This window comes from Siphateles boraxobius, unplaced genomic scaffold (genome assembly GCF_051911475.1).
Source record: "Siphateles boraxobius isolate OS27281-9 unplaced genomic scaffold, OSU_SipBor_1 8, whole genome shotgun sequence".
In the NCBI taxonomy this organism is placed as follows: Eukaryota; Metazoa; Chordata; class Actinopteri; order Cypriniformes; family Leuciscidae; genus Siphateles; species Siphateles boraxobius.
The window spans coordinates 9,170,569-9,186,473 of NW_027509208.1; the positions used below are offsets into that span (position 1 = coordinate 9,170,569).

The 15,905-nt window shown below is 37.9% G+C and overlaps 2 protein-coding genes across 2 annotated transcripts; one reads left to right on the plus strand and one right to left on the minus strand.

Annotated features, from left to right (window-relative positions):
* Positions 1-242: 242 nt before the first annotated feature.
* On the minus strand, positions 243-9,389 carry zbtb2b (zinc finger and BTB domain containing 2b). Its single transcript, XM_077221160.1, has 3 exons — positions 8,991-9,389; positions 5,842-6,022; positions 243-3,591 (listed from the first exon to the last, which is right to left on the minus strand). The coding sequence occupies exons 2-3, from the start codon at positions 6,012-6,014 to the stop codon at positions 2,160-2,162; spliced, it is 1,605 nt and encodes a 534-aa protein (XP_077077275.1). The 5' UTR covers positions 6,015-6,022; positions 8,991-9,389; the 3' UTR covers positions 243-2,159.
* A 2,069-nt stretch (positions 9,390-11,458) lies between these two features.
* On the plus strand, positions 11,459-15,686 carry dcph1 (damage control phosphatase 1). The gene is made up of 5 exons (XM_077221163.1): positions 11,459-11,541; positions 12,397-12,502; positions 12,632-12,873; positions 13,441-13,606; positions 13,938-15,686. Exons 1-5 carry the CDS (start codon positions 11,489-11,491, stop codon positions 14,715-14,717), a joined length of 1,347 nt encoding a protein of 448 aa, XP_077077278.1. The 5' UTR covers positions 11,459-11,488; the 3' UTR covers positions 14,718-15,686.
* Positions 15,687-15,905: the final 219 nt, after the last annotated feature.

Genomic DNA, 15,905 nt, shown 5'->3' on the forward strand with positions numbered 1-15,905 from the left:
CCGTAAGATTTTTAATATTCTCTAACGCTCACCAAGGCTGCATTGATTTGTTAAAAAATAGAAATACAGTAAAAACATAGTGAAATATTACAATTTAAAATAACCACTTTCTATTAAATTTTTAAAAACATAAATATATGTATACATTTTTTTATATATTTTTTAATTTGCTGAATAAATTTATTTATACTTAACCCACACTTTTTAACAGTAGTGTATATTAAAGAAAACAACATGCACACTTCAAAAACATAAGTATTTATTATCATTATTTACAATGAAAATGCAAAGGAAGTATTTTTTCCAGAGACAACTGTTCAAGTTCCTGAGGAGCAAGAGATCACAGTATACTTGCCTTGGCTTTGGGGTTTGTGCATTTGAGGGGGCACCTTTACCCCTCTCCTTCCCTCCCTACAACTGCCTCAATGGGTAACAACTTGCATATGTACAAATAATAAAGAGTTGTAACAAGACTACAGAAAAAAAGGCATTCCATTGCATGTATGATTACACATAATTTGGACAAGGCCTCCTGTCCCTTAACATCACAATTAAAAACCAACAACAATAACAAAAAAAAGTATTTGTAACAAAATAAAGAAAATGGTCCTTCCTGCGCTTTAATTAGCTATTCAGTAGTAACTTAACACACTCACAGTGCTAAAATATATTCCTAGGAGGTCTTTACAAGGAGCAAGATGGAAGAAATATTTAGCATTGATTGTAAATTGCCCTGGTTTAAAATGGTTAAAAAAATAAGTTTCCTGACGTAGCACAAGTATAATCAGAGTAGTCAGGGATCTTTAGTAGATATCAGTGCTTTAACAGCATGACCTCACAGTCAGTTTCATTAGAACATAAAGACCGTCAATGCAGAGAGGACAAACATACAGACACTTGTGCTACACTAAAATTGATACTATTCTACAGTAAATGCATTGATCAATATACAACCTTTGAGATTATAAAATTCTTTGTAAATAAAGCACTGTACATAAAATTAGAAAAGTTATACAAGGCTCAAAAATAAGGAAATTAGAAGCAAATAATTTCATGGCTAAACTCAATCTGGGAACAGTGACAGAGATATCTCCTTTCAAGCTACATTATGTATATGTGTACGATTGGCCACAGTGTTTTCTAAATTCCACCACAGTAACAACTTTGATTAAACACACAGCACAACTGTAAACATGTTGAACCACAGTGAGAGCAACACAACCAGATTGCTGATGAGCTTCTGTTGCCGCCAAACAATTTTACGGCATGGATGTTTATCATTTAGGTGGTATTGGCACAAAAGAAAGTACTGTAGTAAACATGAACAAATGTCAAATATATTGTGGGTCACATTAACTCTAATATAAATGATGTTCGACAAGTAATCTGGCACTGAATGAAGGTAATCTACAATTGCACCTTGCACTTGCTAACCCAAAGCATGTAATAAGAAATTAGAAACCGAAAGAAAAACTTTGAGATCTGTGTAACTCCTCAGAGGCACTGGAAGATAAAGTTGACTTTGATCCTCGAACCTTCGATGCAAATTTCAGGTTAGTCCGATACTGCATGTCCAAAACCGGTTGAGGTAGTGAAAACATTTCTTAAACCAATTTCCACACTTAGCAGCTCAGATCTAATTTTTCATGGAGGCGACATACAAAATAAATTTTGGTGCTTTGCTCATGAACTAAGGATTTTGAGGATTTAATTGTTTTAGTATTCTATCGAGTTACCAATCCAACCTAATGTGAAGTCTAGACTGATCTGCAGTGAGACGAACGCAGGATTCCAGCAGTTCACTACATCCTTTTTCTGTGCAGTTAGACAGAGGAAGAGCTTTAACCACAACAAAAACTGCAAATGACCCGAGTAACCAACAAAACCCTTAAAAGAAATACAGAATGAAGCAGGAATTTGACTTGTTGGTCTAAAAATACAGTAAATCTGTTATAAATATACAAACCAAATTTATGAGTGTTAAAAAAGGAATAACGCAGGAAGAAGTACTTTTCAGTAAAAGTAAAATCCCCAGAAAAAAATACATATATATAACAGAAATTTCGATCTGTAGCTTAACTTCTGATCATAATTTACCCACAATTCAAATGCAATACATTAAAAAACTAACTATATTTTGAAGTGAAATGAATATGGAGCTACTCCACAAAGACCTCCTCTGTTTTGATGGGTGTTATCAACTGCCCACCATTGGATGAATCCGAGCCTTCGTCTTTGGCTAGGTTGTCACTGTTCAGCCCACTGACGCCCATTTCTCCAGCCACTCCACCCGAGAGCGCCCCCTGGTTGAAGCACAGGTGCTTGATCACCTCATTGGGGCTGGAGAAGGTCATTTCACACACATTGCATTTGTACGGTCTCACTGACGAGCCTAGAAACATCGCCTCCATTTGGCTGGAGTCATCTGCACCGCACAGCTCCATGCTCTGTCGGTCCACCATGGTGTACGCTGGCTCCGAGCTCAGATTCACGCAAACGTGCCGCGCTGCCTGGTTGGCCCGGCAGAAGCTCTTTCCGCAGGCGCTGCAGCGGTAAGGCTTGCCTGTGTGGATGTACATGTGCTCTCTCCAGTGGCTTTTCTGGATGAACTTGCGGCCACAAGTGGAGCACTCATATTTCCTCCGCTTCACTTCCCGCTCCATGTCAGCCGCACCCTCTAGGTTGTCAATATCAGCAATATCGGATGGAGGAGGCGTGTCCGCCTGGGGCTGCGCCGTGTACAGGCTGATTGCAGTTGTCGTCGGGATGGGCATAGCGGTTTCAGGATGCGGCGAGTCTTTTAAGTACAGATGCTGCTCGCTGTCACTGGCAGCGTCCACAATGATGGGAGTGGCTGCGGAGGCCTCGCTGCCTCGGAGAACTTCCTCCACCTCTGGTGTGGCGGCACCTCCAGTCGCCATGGGGGAAGCCGCACCGACGGACTCTAACACAAGGGGGAGCATAGCCTGAGTGTGTAGAAGCAGGTGCTCTCGTAAGGTTCCTCGCTGAGTGAAGCGGCCCCCACAGACGTGGCACGTATAATGCTTCCTCAGAGAGGTATTTCTTCTCATGATGCTGGGCTTCACATGCAGAATGGTGTTGGTGTTCAGGGAACATGACGGGGCCTCACCTGCAGATGTTTCCATCTCAGACCCTTCCCTCACAAACTGACTGATGCTTGCAGATGCGTCTACCTCCGTTTCTGTCTGATTGTGCCTGTGCTTAGATCCAGCCCGCATCAGTGAGGTAGCTTTGTTTGTGGTAACGCCCTTACCGTCGAGCAACCCGCCACCTTCTAAGTCGAACGGCGAGGAGAGATGTGTTCTCGCTGAGAGTGTGGCCTGTTGGTCTGATATCTGAATGCCATAGAGAGAGGACGAAAGGGGAAGGTTGACCTCAGGGTGTGCCTGAGTTGCATGGTTAGACAGACTTGCCTCCTGAATAAGAGGGTAAGCATGGAGGAACTTGACGCCCTGCTCCAGTCGAGCTGGGTCGATAAGCTGTGTCGCCAGTTTGCCGGTGTACATCAGATTGAGGAGGTAGCTGAAGATGTCGGGCTGAATGTCAGCAGGCTTCAAGCGGACGCAGTCACTGGTTGAGAAGACAGAGAAACAAATATTCAACGTCAAAAAAACACAGACCTTTGTGCTGTGGAAGTGCTTTAATACTTGCTTTTTAGAAAAGAGAAAATTTTAGCACAAATATTTGTTGTTTTAATTTAAAGGGTTAATTAACCCCAAAATGAAAATTATACCATAATGTACTCACACTCAAGCCATCCTAGGTGTATATGACTTTCTTTTTTCAGCCGAACACAATCGGAGTTATATTAAAAAATATATCCTGGCTCTTCCAAGCTTTATAATAGAGCCTGAGTTTTTGAAGCTCGAAAAAGCACATTCATCCATCCTAAAAGTAATCAATATGGCTTCAGGAAGTTAATAAAGGCCTTCTGAAGCAAAGTGATCTGTTTTTGTAAGAAAAATATCCATAATTATAACCTTATAAACTATAATCAGAGGCTTCTGGTAACGGCCATATGCGAGTCAAGTTCCGGCAGAAGAGTGACCTCTGACCTGACGCATGACGTAGGATGTAAGAGTAGCGTAAGCTTAGGTGAGAGTAGACGCCTTTGCCGGTTTAAAACAAACAGGGCTGGGCAACAAACTCAAGCTCCTTCGACATTTCTCTTTGAAAATTCTGTTTTAGACTTCTAATTCATGACAGGTGTTTTGTTTCGCTCTATCCTCTGCGCTCCCGTGTTCATCAATACATCATACGTCAGGTCAGAGGTCACTCTTCTGCCAGAACTAGACTCGTGTACGGCCGTTACTGGAAGCGAGTGATTATAGTTTATAAAGTTATAAATATGAATATTTTATATTACTTTTATATAAATATTTTTTTTTACAAAAACACATGGCTTCGTTTCAGAAGGCATTTATTAAGCCCCTGGAGCCGCATGGATTACTTTTATTATGGATGGATGTGCTTTTTGGAGCTTCAAAAACTAGATTGCTATTCACTAATATTTACTATTGGGAGTGAATATTTAGGCCATTCACTCCCATTATAAAGCTTGGAAGAGCCAGGGTATTTTTTATATATATATATAGGCTTATTTCCGATTGTGTTTGGCTGAAATAAGAAAGTTTAATACATCTAGGATGGCTTGAGAGTGAGTAAATTATGGGACAATTTTCATTTTTGGGTGAACTATCCCTTTAAACGATTGTTGTGACTTAAAATAAGAAAAAATAAAAACACTTCTAAAATATTGATCTTAACATGCACAATCTATTGGTATCAATTATGTTCATAATCATGTTCATTTCCTTTATTACATTTTACATTTAGATTACATTTGCCATATGAAGCTCACCTTTATTTAAAATGTAAAAACACTAATTCAAATAATAACGATGATGTAATCTTTAAGGCTGGAATACAAAACACATTTTTTGACAAGATATTTGCCCCGATCTACAGTCTGAATGAGTTATTATCCTATATACTGAAAAGGATGAGCCATTCTGCAGATTTTGGGCAGTTGGAATTTGCAGATTTTGCAGAAAATCACGTAATGCATAAAAGGACACAGATTCGTGTTTTTAGCTTCACACAATGATTCTATCCAGTCAGAAGATATTGAACAGGTTTAATATTTTGGGCTGATTTTAGAACACATTGTTTTCATTTGTCATGCGTTTCCTATCAATGAAGCGTATGCTTCTTTCTGCGCGAGTTTGTTGTGTTTGGGACAGCTTGAAAGTCTGGTAGTGTATGATGCCCAGTTTATATTTTTGGCCTTATTATGGCTTTATTGGATAGGGCAGTATAGAGATCAGACAGGAAAGCATGGAGTAGAGAGAGAGGAACACGATCGGCATAGGACCAAACTCTGGTCGGCCGAGGTGCAGTTACGCTATATGTCGGAACGCTGACCACAAGGCTATTGGCTCCGACATGATACAGTTTTACACTGTAATTATTCACAAACTCAGCAAGTGTATGAAGCCTAGTGTTTTAAGATGTGTTCTGATTTGAAAATGTGTATAGTGTATTGGAGCCTTAAGCAAATCTCAAAATGATTACCAATTTTTATACAGCAAAATATTATGTTGTGATGCCTAAATTCATTGTAGTATTTGAATGGAAATGATTGATTTTAGTAGTTAGTGTTTTATTTTTAATTTATTTAAACAAAATAGTATAGAATTGTAATGTTGGTCGTTTATTGGTTATAACTTGAGAATAATTGTCACCTTATCATATCAACACATCGCTAGCTTAGGCACAAATTGGACTTTAAAAAAAATAAACAAAAATAAAAGCTTTTACCTGTCCTGGTGTATAAAGAGCATTCTGAAGTAGTTTGAGAATGCGGCCAGTACGGCCTTGTGTGCTTTGAAAAAAACATCGCCGATGGCGACCGTGCAGTCACACAGGAAGCCAAACTCCCTCTGTGCGTTGAGCTGCTGAAGAAGGATAAGACCATGATTGGCCAACTCCATACTTCCACCTACACAAAAAGGGCCAGAGATGACAGTCAACTTCCTGTCTTGTACAGACCACAATGCACCAAAAAAAGACTAAGTGAAAGAAGTTGTTAAGTTGTCTGTTGACATGGACGTAATCAGCAGTAAACAGCCATAACTATGAATTCAACACTGTTGGATTAACAAAAAGCTCAACTCTAAGGAACACTTAGCATAGGAATATTACAACCAACCAGTAATATTGCTCATTCTTAGGGTTAAGGATTTGAACAAACTTTAACCCTTAACCCCAAGCATAGCAATTTGGTACCAAACTCTTCCACCATGATTTGTGCTACTAACATGAACCTTAAACTGTGTGGCTTGTTGGGAAGGTGAACTGTTACTTTAAGCGATAGGATTTAATTAAAGTGCTTTTAAGGCACTCTAATACAGCATTTCATTTACTAAAGCCTAAAACCTAAACACTAATTATTTTGCTACTTTAAACTGGCAAACCTACTTCTCATTCACATTTAAGACTGAGTAATTCCTATTGATCAAGCTCAAGGAAAGTTTTGCTGAGTATGCATTCTCAAGACATTTACAAACAGAAAAGCTGTATCTGTGGTTTTCATATTGACCCTCTGTTTGAAACTTCATATTCTTCCTCTCCCAAAATATAGCTTGAAACATTTTTAGACCTCTAGGTAATTATAACAAATCAGTTTAAATGTATTCTTCATATAGAATAAAATGATAGGAAAGGTTATAATTCTAGGGTAAGAGAAACAATAGGATAGAAAACTATATTATCTGAATATTTTCATATCATTTTAAGACAACTAGCCTAACTGGTTATTCAGCTTGCAAAAAGACACTCAGACTTGTAACCCTGAAACACAGTCCAAACAGAGCGGTCAGATACAACCAAGGGTCAAACATCTGAGGGAACCTTTGAACAATGAACCCTGATCCCTGAGGTTATTAACCCTCATCTACCAGAACCAGCTCAACAACCTCTGTGCCTTGAATGTCCATTAGCCTAAAGGTCGATCACAGTCTTTGGCTTTGTGTGTCACATGACTGGCTCTTCAGACCGCATTCCTGAGGCTACTTACACACAACCCCTCTTGGGTGGAGAAAGGACGCATCTGTAGAGTCTACAGACTCACTGTCAGTGGTCTTTGAAAGCATGGAGTGTAACGTCACATTTCTTAAAAAAAAGAAGCTTTAGTTAACATTAAGCTGACTCTTCTTCAATCATCCAATCCCATCAGTGCTTTTTACTATACTGAGATCTACTGGCCTGGATGAATGAAGTTTGTTTAATTGCTGCTTCACACCAAAGCAGTTTGTTTATCTTTTGTTTTGTTCATTATCATTTTTCTGTCTTCAACACATGCACATAAATAATTATTTCATAAAATTAATTCAATCCCAATTATATTTTGTGTTATTATTGGTGTGATATTGGTGGCATGCTCTATAAAATGGTTGTTTGATTTGTAAAGAACTTGGTTTGGTTAATAGCTTTTTTCTTTATAGCAGTTATGAGGTTTATGAAACATAACAAAATTTGAATTAAAGCAAAAAATGGTATTTAAAAATTGGACTAAAAGAAAAAAAGGTACAAGAAGGTATATTTAACTGCTTTAATGAGAGAAAGAATTACAATCCCATGAAGCATTGCAAATTAAATTTAGTCAAATTAAAAACAAAGGGGGGAAATATAATACTAGCCTACTTATTTAAAGATGCTGATTATATAAGCAACTGTTAAAAAAGTAGGGTCTCTATGATATGAATATACTACTCATCTCACATTCTGGTTTTCGGCTAGTATAACAGTGAATAAGGCATATTTGGATGCAGAATGAATGTCATTCGTGGAGCTTAATGGGAGCTGGCAGGCACTACAAAGATGTTTTGGCACACGATTCTCTGCAGAATCATGGGTAATATATTTTTCCCTCCATAAATTTTACAGTTGATGTGGATTATTTAAAAATAAGTTGAAATAATGCAGACTGACGGCTTCACCAAAAGCATATCACTGACTACAATCTTGTAGCTCACAGTTGGTCTGTCTGTAAAGGTTTATAAGTTATTGTTAAAAATCAATTCCCATGTAGAGAAAATGAATGGGATTTTTACTTTGTGAAACCGACTGTTGCACTTTACTGCTCATTGCATTTAGTCATGTGATGTCAATATGGCAGCACCTAATGAGGAAGTAGATTAAACAGCTTTTTCTAGAAGACTGCTCTCGAATGGGTGTACATAATTTCTAATATTTCATAAAAGTGTGTTAATTTATTTTTGGTTGAAAACTTTTAATTCACAAAACTTATTGAGTGGACCTTTAACTTTAGTTTTTTACTCAATAAGTCACCCAGCTTTCAGCAGTCATCGAAATTTGACGGAATATACAAACAATGACATGCCAGATTTTATGCAAGAACACTTATAACCCGCTTAAAGGTGTTTCCTGGTACCGAAACATATTTCAAACGAGCCTTGCAGTTCCTCATAACCCCAGCTCCAAACCAATCGCTACAGCTTCAACTTGCTCTCATTGTGGTTCGTAAACTAGCTCCTCCCACTACCGAGACACGTGGAACGGACAGATCTCCCGCAGAGACCGACCACTTCCGCAATCTGCTTTTCTTCGCAAATAGAAAATAAACCGTCAAAAACTGAAACGTGATGACTGATACGATCACGCGCAGACGCTTGCTGCTCGACCAGCACATGATCCAGCAACCTTATCTCGAATATAGCGTAAATTCACAACAATAACAACGACATAAACCCAGAACGGAGCTTAGCGAGCATCAGAGACGAGAAGCAAAAATAAACGGAGCTTCATGAAACGGACTCTCACACACACACACACACACACGGGGGGGGGGGGGAAGGGGTGGTCACCGAATAAACTAAACTAAAAAACAACATGCACAGAAATGAACAGATAACGATAAAGGTTGACTGGTGTAAACACGCACGTACCTTTCCTCCGCTAGAGCGTGTGGAGTTCGGTGAGTCGATGTCTGGTACCGGGGGACTTGTCCGTTGGGCTCGCAGCTGCTCTGTTCCTCTCAAACGCAGCATTGGCGGCGATGGTCGTCGGTGTTTTCCGGTCGGGTTACGTTACAATCACATGACTGTCTAAAAGGGCTTAAAACAGCGGTTGTAAAACCCACTTCCCTGGGATGGTAAAACAAACGGTCTTTGGCGCTAAGAGCAGCTAAAATGAGTGAATACAAGCAAAGATAAACAAGTGAACGATATGTGTGTCTGTCGTTCTCCTCATATTGACGGTGCGGTGGAGATGAATGTTGAGCTATCATTCAGGGGCGACGATCGTTGGTGAACGTTACACATAAACGGATTTTAGTGGATTTGGATAGCCGTAGGTCACGCTACCAACCCCCACATGAAGATAACGTATCGAGACAGATACATGCAGCAGGGCTATTTGCATTTCAGTTAACAGACTGAGCACTTTTACAGCCAAGAGAAACGCGCGTATTATTCGAAGAACGATGATTTCACACAGGCTACAATCAACTTAATGAGGCTTATTATTATTTTAAATAATATACATTTAAAAACTCGTTATTAAGCCTAAAAAGGATATTAGTGTAGTTTTTTAAAATAGCGAAATATGGACATCAATAAATATTTATTTATTTATTCATAATTATGTGTGTGTGTGTGTGTGTGTGTGTGTGTGTGAAATAGGTTTAGTCCTTTTTAACCCTAACTTATTTAAAATATGGTTTCATTAACTAAATTAATAATAATAAAAAATGGTTTCGAGAAGACCATCTGGTTACTGATTTATTTAAATTTTTGTAGGTTTTGTCCTCCATTGGTTTACATCTTTTTATGAAGTTGCAACAAGTGTTATTAAACATTGTTTATAAGAATGCCAAGAGTCGTATTCATTTTATTGGTCAATTCTTTAAAAGATACTTGTTTGAAAATCTTACCATCATACCAGAATAAAAAGCAGATTTTTTTTCTTTATCTTTATCTAGGGTGCTGAATAAAAATATTTCCTTATGATACCAGAAAGATGATCCTAATTCTATGTTCTCACTAATCAATTCATTTTAATGTAATTATTTGGACCATCCTGAGGTTATTTTTTTATATTTTATAATGCCTTTAAATGCATTTAGCCTTTAAATAGCTACATTTTGTTGTAAGAGGAATTAAATTAATTTCCAGAATATCTTTTTTAAGAATCACTACCTTGAGAAAATCACTAGATCCATTCTGAAAAGTGCAAGAGGTGAAAAGATTTACGTTTTCCTTTCCAGGGTTTCTGAGCTTTCACCATGCTGAGGGGAACAGGATGTGAGCTCGCTTGACAAGGCCTGCTAAAGATGTCAGGAAATGAATAACACTGGGGAATCACATGAACAAATATATGCAAGAATTGTGAGAAAATGTTAAGAAAATATAAAAGAGTAGTCTACAGCCTGGAAGTTTAAGACAGCAATATGAGGATACCAACTTTAAGTTGTGGGTTTGTGAAAAAAAAGAACAAGGAAAGGGAAGTTGAGGGGTGGTGTGTCCATACAGAGAAAACAAGCTGTCTGTTAGGGCCATGTGGTCTGGTGGGGTGATAACGGCATCCGGGACTATGGTTTCTGTTTCCAATTTCTGAAAATCACATTAGCATCCTAAAATATGGGTTAGAATTGTTTGTCTGTAGACATAATAATAAAATGTAACTGTTTGTAAGTTAGTATAGTACCCATATCAAGCGGGCAACATGTTCGTACATGTATATTAGATATATAAAACAAACCTGATTTATCTCTTTTTTTTTTTAAATCAATGACAGTTAATAAGTAACAACCCATTAGATCCATATTTAAGGCTTCTCTTTCATTTAAAGGATATCCTGAGACTACTAACCTGCTAAAACGTTTAAACCAGACTATGCTGGTCTTTTCTGGTTAAGCTATTGTTTAGCTCTGTGGCCGGCTGGTCACCCAGCTTGATCAGCTGAAAAGTGCCCAAAACCCTCAGAAACCAGCCAACACACCAGGCTGAGAGACCAGCTACAAACCATCTGGTTAAAATGTTTTCTTGTTTCCCCACCTGTGCAGGCTTTGAATTGAGTTAATATTAAATAAATAAAAAATCACAATGTACTTTGTGAATACTATGCATCTGAATATTTTCATGTCTGATTTGTTTGTGTGACCAACATGGCTTACACAGACCAGCCACTAGAGGACAGTAGTGTCAATGTTCACGAGAATGACGAGATACTGACAGCTAAAAATGGCTTATACTGTAATTCCTCGAAAAAAATAATAATTCCATGCTCATTTGTGTGATTTAATGCGTTGCCGAGATATGCGAGTAAATGACACAGAGTGTATTAAATTATTTTATACCTTTACATTACATTGTTAAGTGGTCACCAATCGTTCTTAAATAAAGTTTGTTGAAAATCTCTTGTCCTTCCTGTTTGCATTGCAAAGATGGAGGTAGAGGGAACGTTCCCCCCGCTGTCACTCTCTGCTAGATTTGAGGGGTATGTCTTTATAATCATAGTTTAGCTTCCATGCTCACTGTTGATGTCATTTATATATAATTAGGCTACGGCAAGAAATTCATCGTGATGTTCAATTTCAACGAATGCATGCTGCGTTTAGTCAAATATGCAGCCTGTCATCATTAGTCCTTTTCACACGAACCGTCTTTACTGGCAAATTACAGTTTACAGATCATGTGTGAAAATGACATTTTCAAAAGTACCAGTAAATCAGTCCTGGCAATTTTCCAGTATAAGAAGTTGTAACCTTAACTGTAAATTACCGATATGATGATGTGTGTGGAAAAAGAGAGAGAGATTATCGGTATTGGCACGCTTTTCAGTTACTACTGCGGTAACAGCAGTACTGTATAAGTAACTATTGTGCGTCTCGTGTTTTTAACAGCAAAAACACTGTCTGATCATCCCCTTACGCCTGCCAGAAGTAAAACATAATAGCCTATGGTCAAAATGGGACAGATACTGTGAATGCATAGAGAAACTGGATGAAGAAAACGTCGCAGAAATGTTTTGACAGCACATATAATGCCTAGATATGCTGTCTAGATAGGCGATTAACCAGCTTTGTCTTTGATTTCAATGGTCATGCTACTGCTGGATGTGACAGTGACAACCCCCTATTATCACCTAATATAAAATACTTTATTTACTACTTTTTAGATGTAGCCTTTCTTTCTTATTCCTCAAATTAGTAGTGCTAGTGAAAGTCTCTCTTCCTTACAGCTAGTTTTTTTTTCATAACAAATGTATCTCTTCTTGTCTGAATCATATAATGTTTTTAAAATTACTAAATAATAATTACAGATTAAATATTTAATTATTTGATATTTTTAGGTCCTTTGCCTATCTGACTGTGAGAGATAGACTACCAACCATACTCACAAAAGTGGTAGACTCTTTACATCGTAATAAAGAAAATTTCTTCAAAGAATATGGAAAGGCAAGTATGATTTTTCATTTGTTACGTTCAAGATTTTTACAATATTCAATATTTTCTTATGTTATTCATAAAATAAGACTGTTCTGACAGTTTTCTCAGATTTAACTTCTAGATGATGTGTTTGATCAGGAGGGCATCCAGGCAGAGAAGAGGGCCATCTCCTTCCTGTCCAAGCTGAGGAATGAACTGCAGACAGACAAACCTGTGCTGCTTCTGACTGATAATGCTGAGGACACAGAGGCCTGGAATGAATACATGGGTAGACAGCAGGACCTGATGGAGGACGGGCAGCCTGTCAGCTGGTTCAAGTCACCATGGCTTTATATGGAGTGCTACATGTACCGAAGGATCCAAGAGGCTCTGTATTTGAAGTAAGACAAATCAGCTTAATACATAATGAATAAAATTGAAAATAAAAAAGGCCAGAGAAATTACACTTGAGTGAAATTAATACTGTCACAATTTTACTCAAAAATCAAAGCATCTTAAAGTTTAGATTAACTTTAGCATCTAATAGTAAAAAAAAAAACTTTTGGTATTTAAAAATAACAATACTGAGTAAAATAATCTGTTTAATCACAATTTTTTCAACATTTCAGAATATTTAAAGAGAAAATCTTTAAATGTTATCATGAAGACCATTGAAAGTCTATACATTATTGTACTTTACAGCTCTAAATGAAATTGTGATTAGTAAAAAAAGTATGACTTGCTTTAGAAATACTATAGCATAGTAATTAGTGAAGTAGTTTACACCATTTTAGTGTCTTTTAAATTAAAGAATAATTTCAAGTGTTATCTTAAAATGTGCTTTAAGTTGTTTTATTTTTTATATTTTGTTAAATCAAGGGTAATTGATTTAAATACTCCCCGTTGCATTGATATATTTTGAATTGTAAAATTCAGTTATTTAGTTTATTTTACTTTGTTTCCTAAAGTCCACCGATGGATAACTTTGACGGCTTTAAGGAGGGAAAGACGCAAAGCTTCTTTGAATCTCTACAAGCGATTAAATGCCTGTGTACATACCTTCAGGAGCTCATCACCAACATGGAGAACATGACTGAGATGCAGCTGCGAGAGAACTTTCTCAAGTTGCTTCAGGTTAGTATATCAATGCTAGCAGCATAATTCAATGATCCCTGCCATTAAAAACAAATGTTTATGCGACATGTTTGTTTCTATGACATAAGAACACAACACCAAAAACAAGGAAAATCGATTTCACTGAGCCGTAACCATTAACTTAATGACTCGCATCTTTCATTTAATTGAACAAAGAATCTTGTTAGCCAAAATGACATCAAGTTTGCAGTGCCAAGTAACATGCCTAGGGGTGGCTGTTGTTTTCAGCATGTGATTGTCTAGTTTATTGATATTAGACTGTTGGGGATAACGTAATGTCACATAATCTTGTTTATTGTGTATTTTGTAGGTCTCTCTGTGGGGAAACAAGTGTGATCTGTCCATCTCTGCTGGTCAGGACAATTCTCAAAGGTCCAGTCCCATCGATTCTCTGCCTGATCTCCAGCGCTTCATCCTAGTGGATGACTCCAATATGGTTTGGTCAACGCTGGTTGCTGCTCAAGGGTCCGGATCCGCAGGGAAGAAGCATGCAAGAGTTGACATTGTTTTAGACAATGCTGGTTTTGAGCTTGTTACCGATCTAGTCCTTGCTGACTTCCTTGTTTCTGCCGGACTAGCCAAGCAAATCCGATTTCATGGCAAGTCCATGCCGTGGTTCGTCTCAGACGTCACCAAACAAGACTTTGAGTGGACCATCATGCAGACCATGGCAGCCAATCACAAGTGGATGTCAGCTAGTGGTGTCCAATGGAAGCATTTCATGAAGGATGGCACCTGGTCCTACCATGACCACCCTTTTTGGACCATGCCCCATGAGTTCTGCGACATGGCGCTGGATGCAGCTGATCTCTACAGCAAGCTCCAGGGCTCTGACCTGATTCTCTTCAAAGGAGACCTGAACTACAGGAAGCTGACTGGTGACAGGAAGTGGGACCACACGGTCCTGTTCGATCGGGCATTGAGGGGGTTCCAGCCTGCCCCTCTCTGTAGTCTTAGGACACTGAAGGCTGATGTTCAGGTGGGCTTACAGCCCGGCCAGGCAGAGAAGCTCAACTCTCAGGATCCACACTGGATGACTAATGCCAAATATGCTGTGGTTCAGTTTTCCAGTCCACACAGAGAACGGTAGAGGTGTTTTTAAAGGAAAGAGAGTCCTCACTGATGAGGGAATTAACAGGAAGCAAGAGATGAAGTAATAAAATGCACTAATTAAAGATGCTGCTTCAGTTACCAACATGCGTTATGTTGTTTTATCTTTGCTTGTATTTTTTTGCTTGGAAGCAAATTATTTAATGAACCGTAACGCTTCTGCATATCGAACACTGAAATAATATGAACCTAAATTACATCCTTGTTGATTGAACAATGAAGTTTTGAAGAGAAACCTGGCAATCTTTTGGTTATAGTTTACACAGTATATGGTTTTCTGTTTGTACTGCTGATGAGTATTGTGTACAAGTACGGTTAATAACCATTTTGACGTATACATCCATAAGACTCCAAAGATGTCTTGTTTGGTTGTAGTTAAATGTTATTGTCCAAAACTCCTTGAGATAGTCAGAAAGGTGATTGTGTTTCTGGCTAAAATGTCTTTTAAAGTATAAAAAAAAATAGTTTTTTTTTCTTCCAAATGTAGCCTAATAGTTTTTGGGTTTTGCATTGAGTGCATAATTGAAAAAGAAATACTGTTTTAATAAAACAATTCTAGTAAAGTAATGGCAAAACTGAATGTATGAGGACACAAATTCAAAGGGGAATTTCATGAAATGCAGATGCGCCTCAAAGGTTTTGTTTTAGCCAAGCGCTAAATCACAATTATTTGCTAATGTCAATACATGTTAACAAAATCTGTTTTCTGTCTGATAAAAATACTGGCCAACACACTCTCAGAGTGTTTTTTATTGTTTTTTAATCTAGCACTTTAAAAGCAGGTTTACCTTTATGGGCAGTGTGGAGAATTGCACCAAGATTGTTTCTTTTTAAACTTATGAGCAAATTGGAAACAGTTGCTAGTCAGGATACCGTACGTATGTACTCACACTTGTTAAAGTGGGAATTCTGTGTTTTGAATGCAATTAAACAAAGTTTAGAAATTAAATTTTTTTTCTTTCTTTCTTTTTTAACTCTTACAATGTAATCGTACAGAAATGGTCATGACCCATTCTGCTTTTTGATCGGTCTTGTTTCATGGTTTTTTTTCTTAAGTTGTGTGTGGATGCTTCCTGGGTTTTCCATGGAGCCTTGCCTCTACAGAGCAGCAAAGAAAAGAGTCAAGAACCCCCAAAGCATTGATTTTACCCAAAAGCACATGAACTCT

What these genes read in the sequence shown, in the direction of transcription:
- zbtb2b (XM_077221160.1), bottom strand. Translation starts at nt 6,014, where the DNA reads ATGGAGTTGGCCAATCATGGTCTTATCCTTCTTCAGCAGCTCAACGCA. An exon ending in CTCTTTATACACCAGGACAG is followed by an intron (nt 3,592 to 5,841) that starts GTAAAAGCTTTT and finishes CTTCTCAACCAG; the next exon opens with TGACTGCGTCCGCTTGAAGC.
- dcph1 (XM_077221163.1), top strand. Translation starts at nt 11,489, where the DNA reads ATGGAGGTAGAGGGAACGTTCCCCCCGCTGTCACTCTCTGCTAGATTT. An exon ending in CTCTCTGCTAGATTTGAGGG is followed by an intron (nt 11,542 to 12,396) that starts GTATGTCTTTAT and finishes TGATATTTTTAG; the next exon opens with GTCCTTTGCCTATCTGACTG. An exon ending in ACTTTCTCAAGTTGCTTCAG is followed by an intron (nt 13,607 to 13,937) that starts GTTAGTATATCA and finishes TGTATTTTGTAG; the next exon opens with GTCTCTCTGTGGGGAAACAA.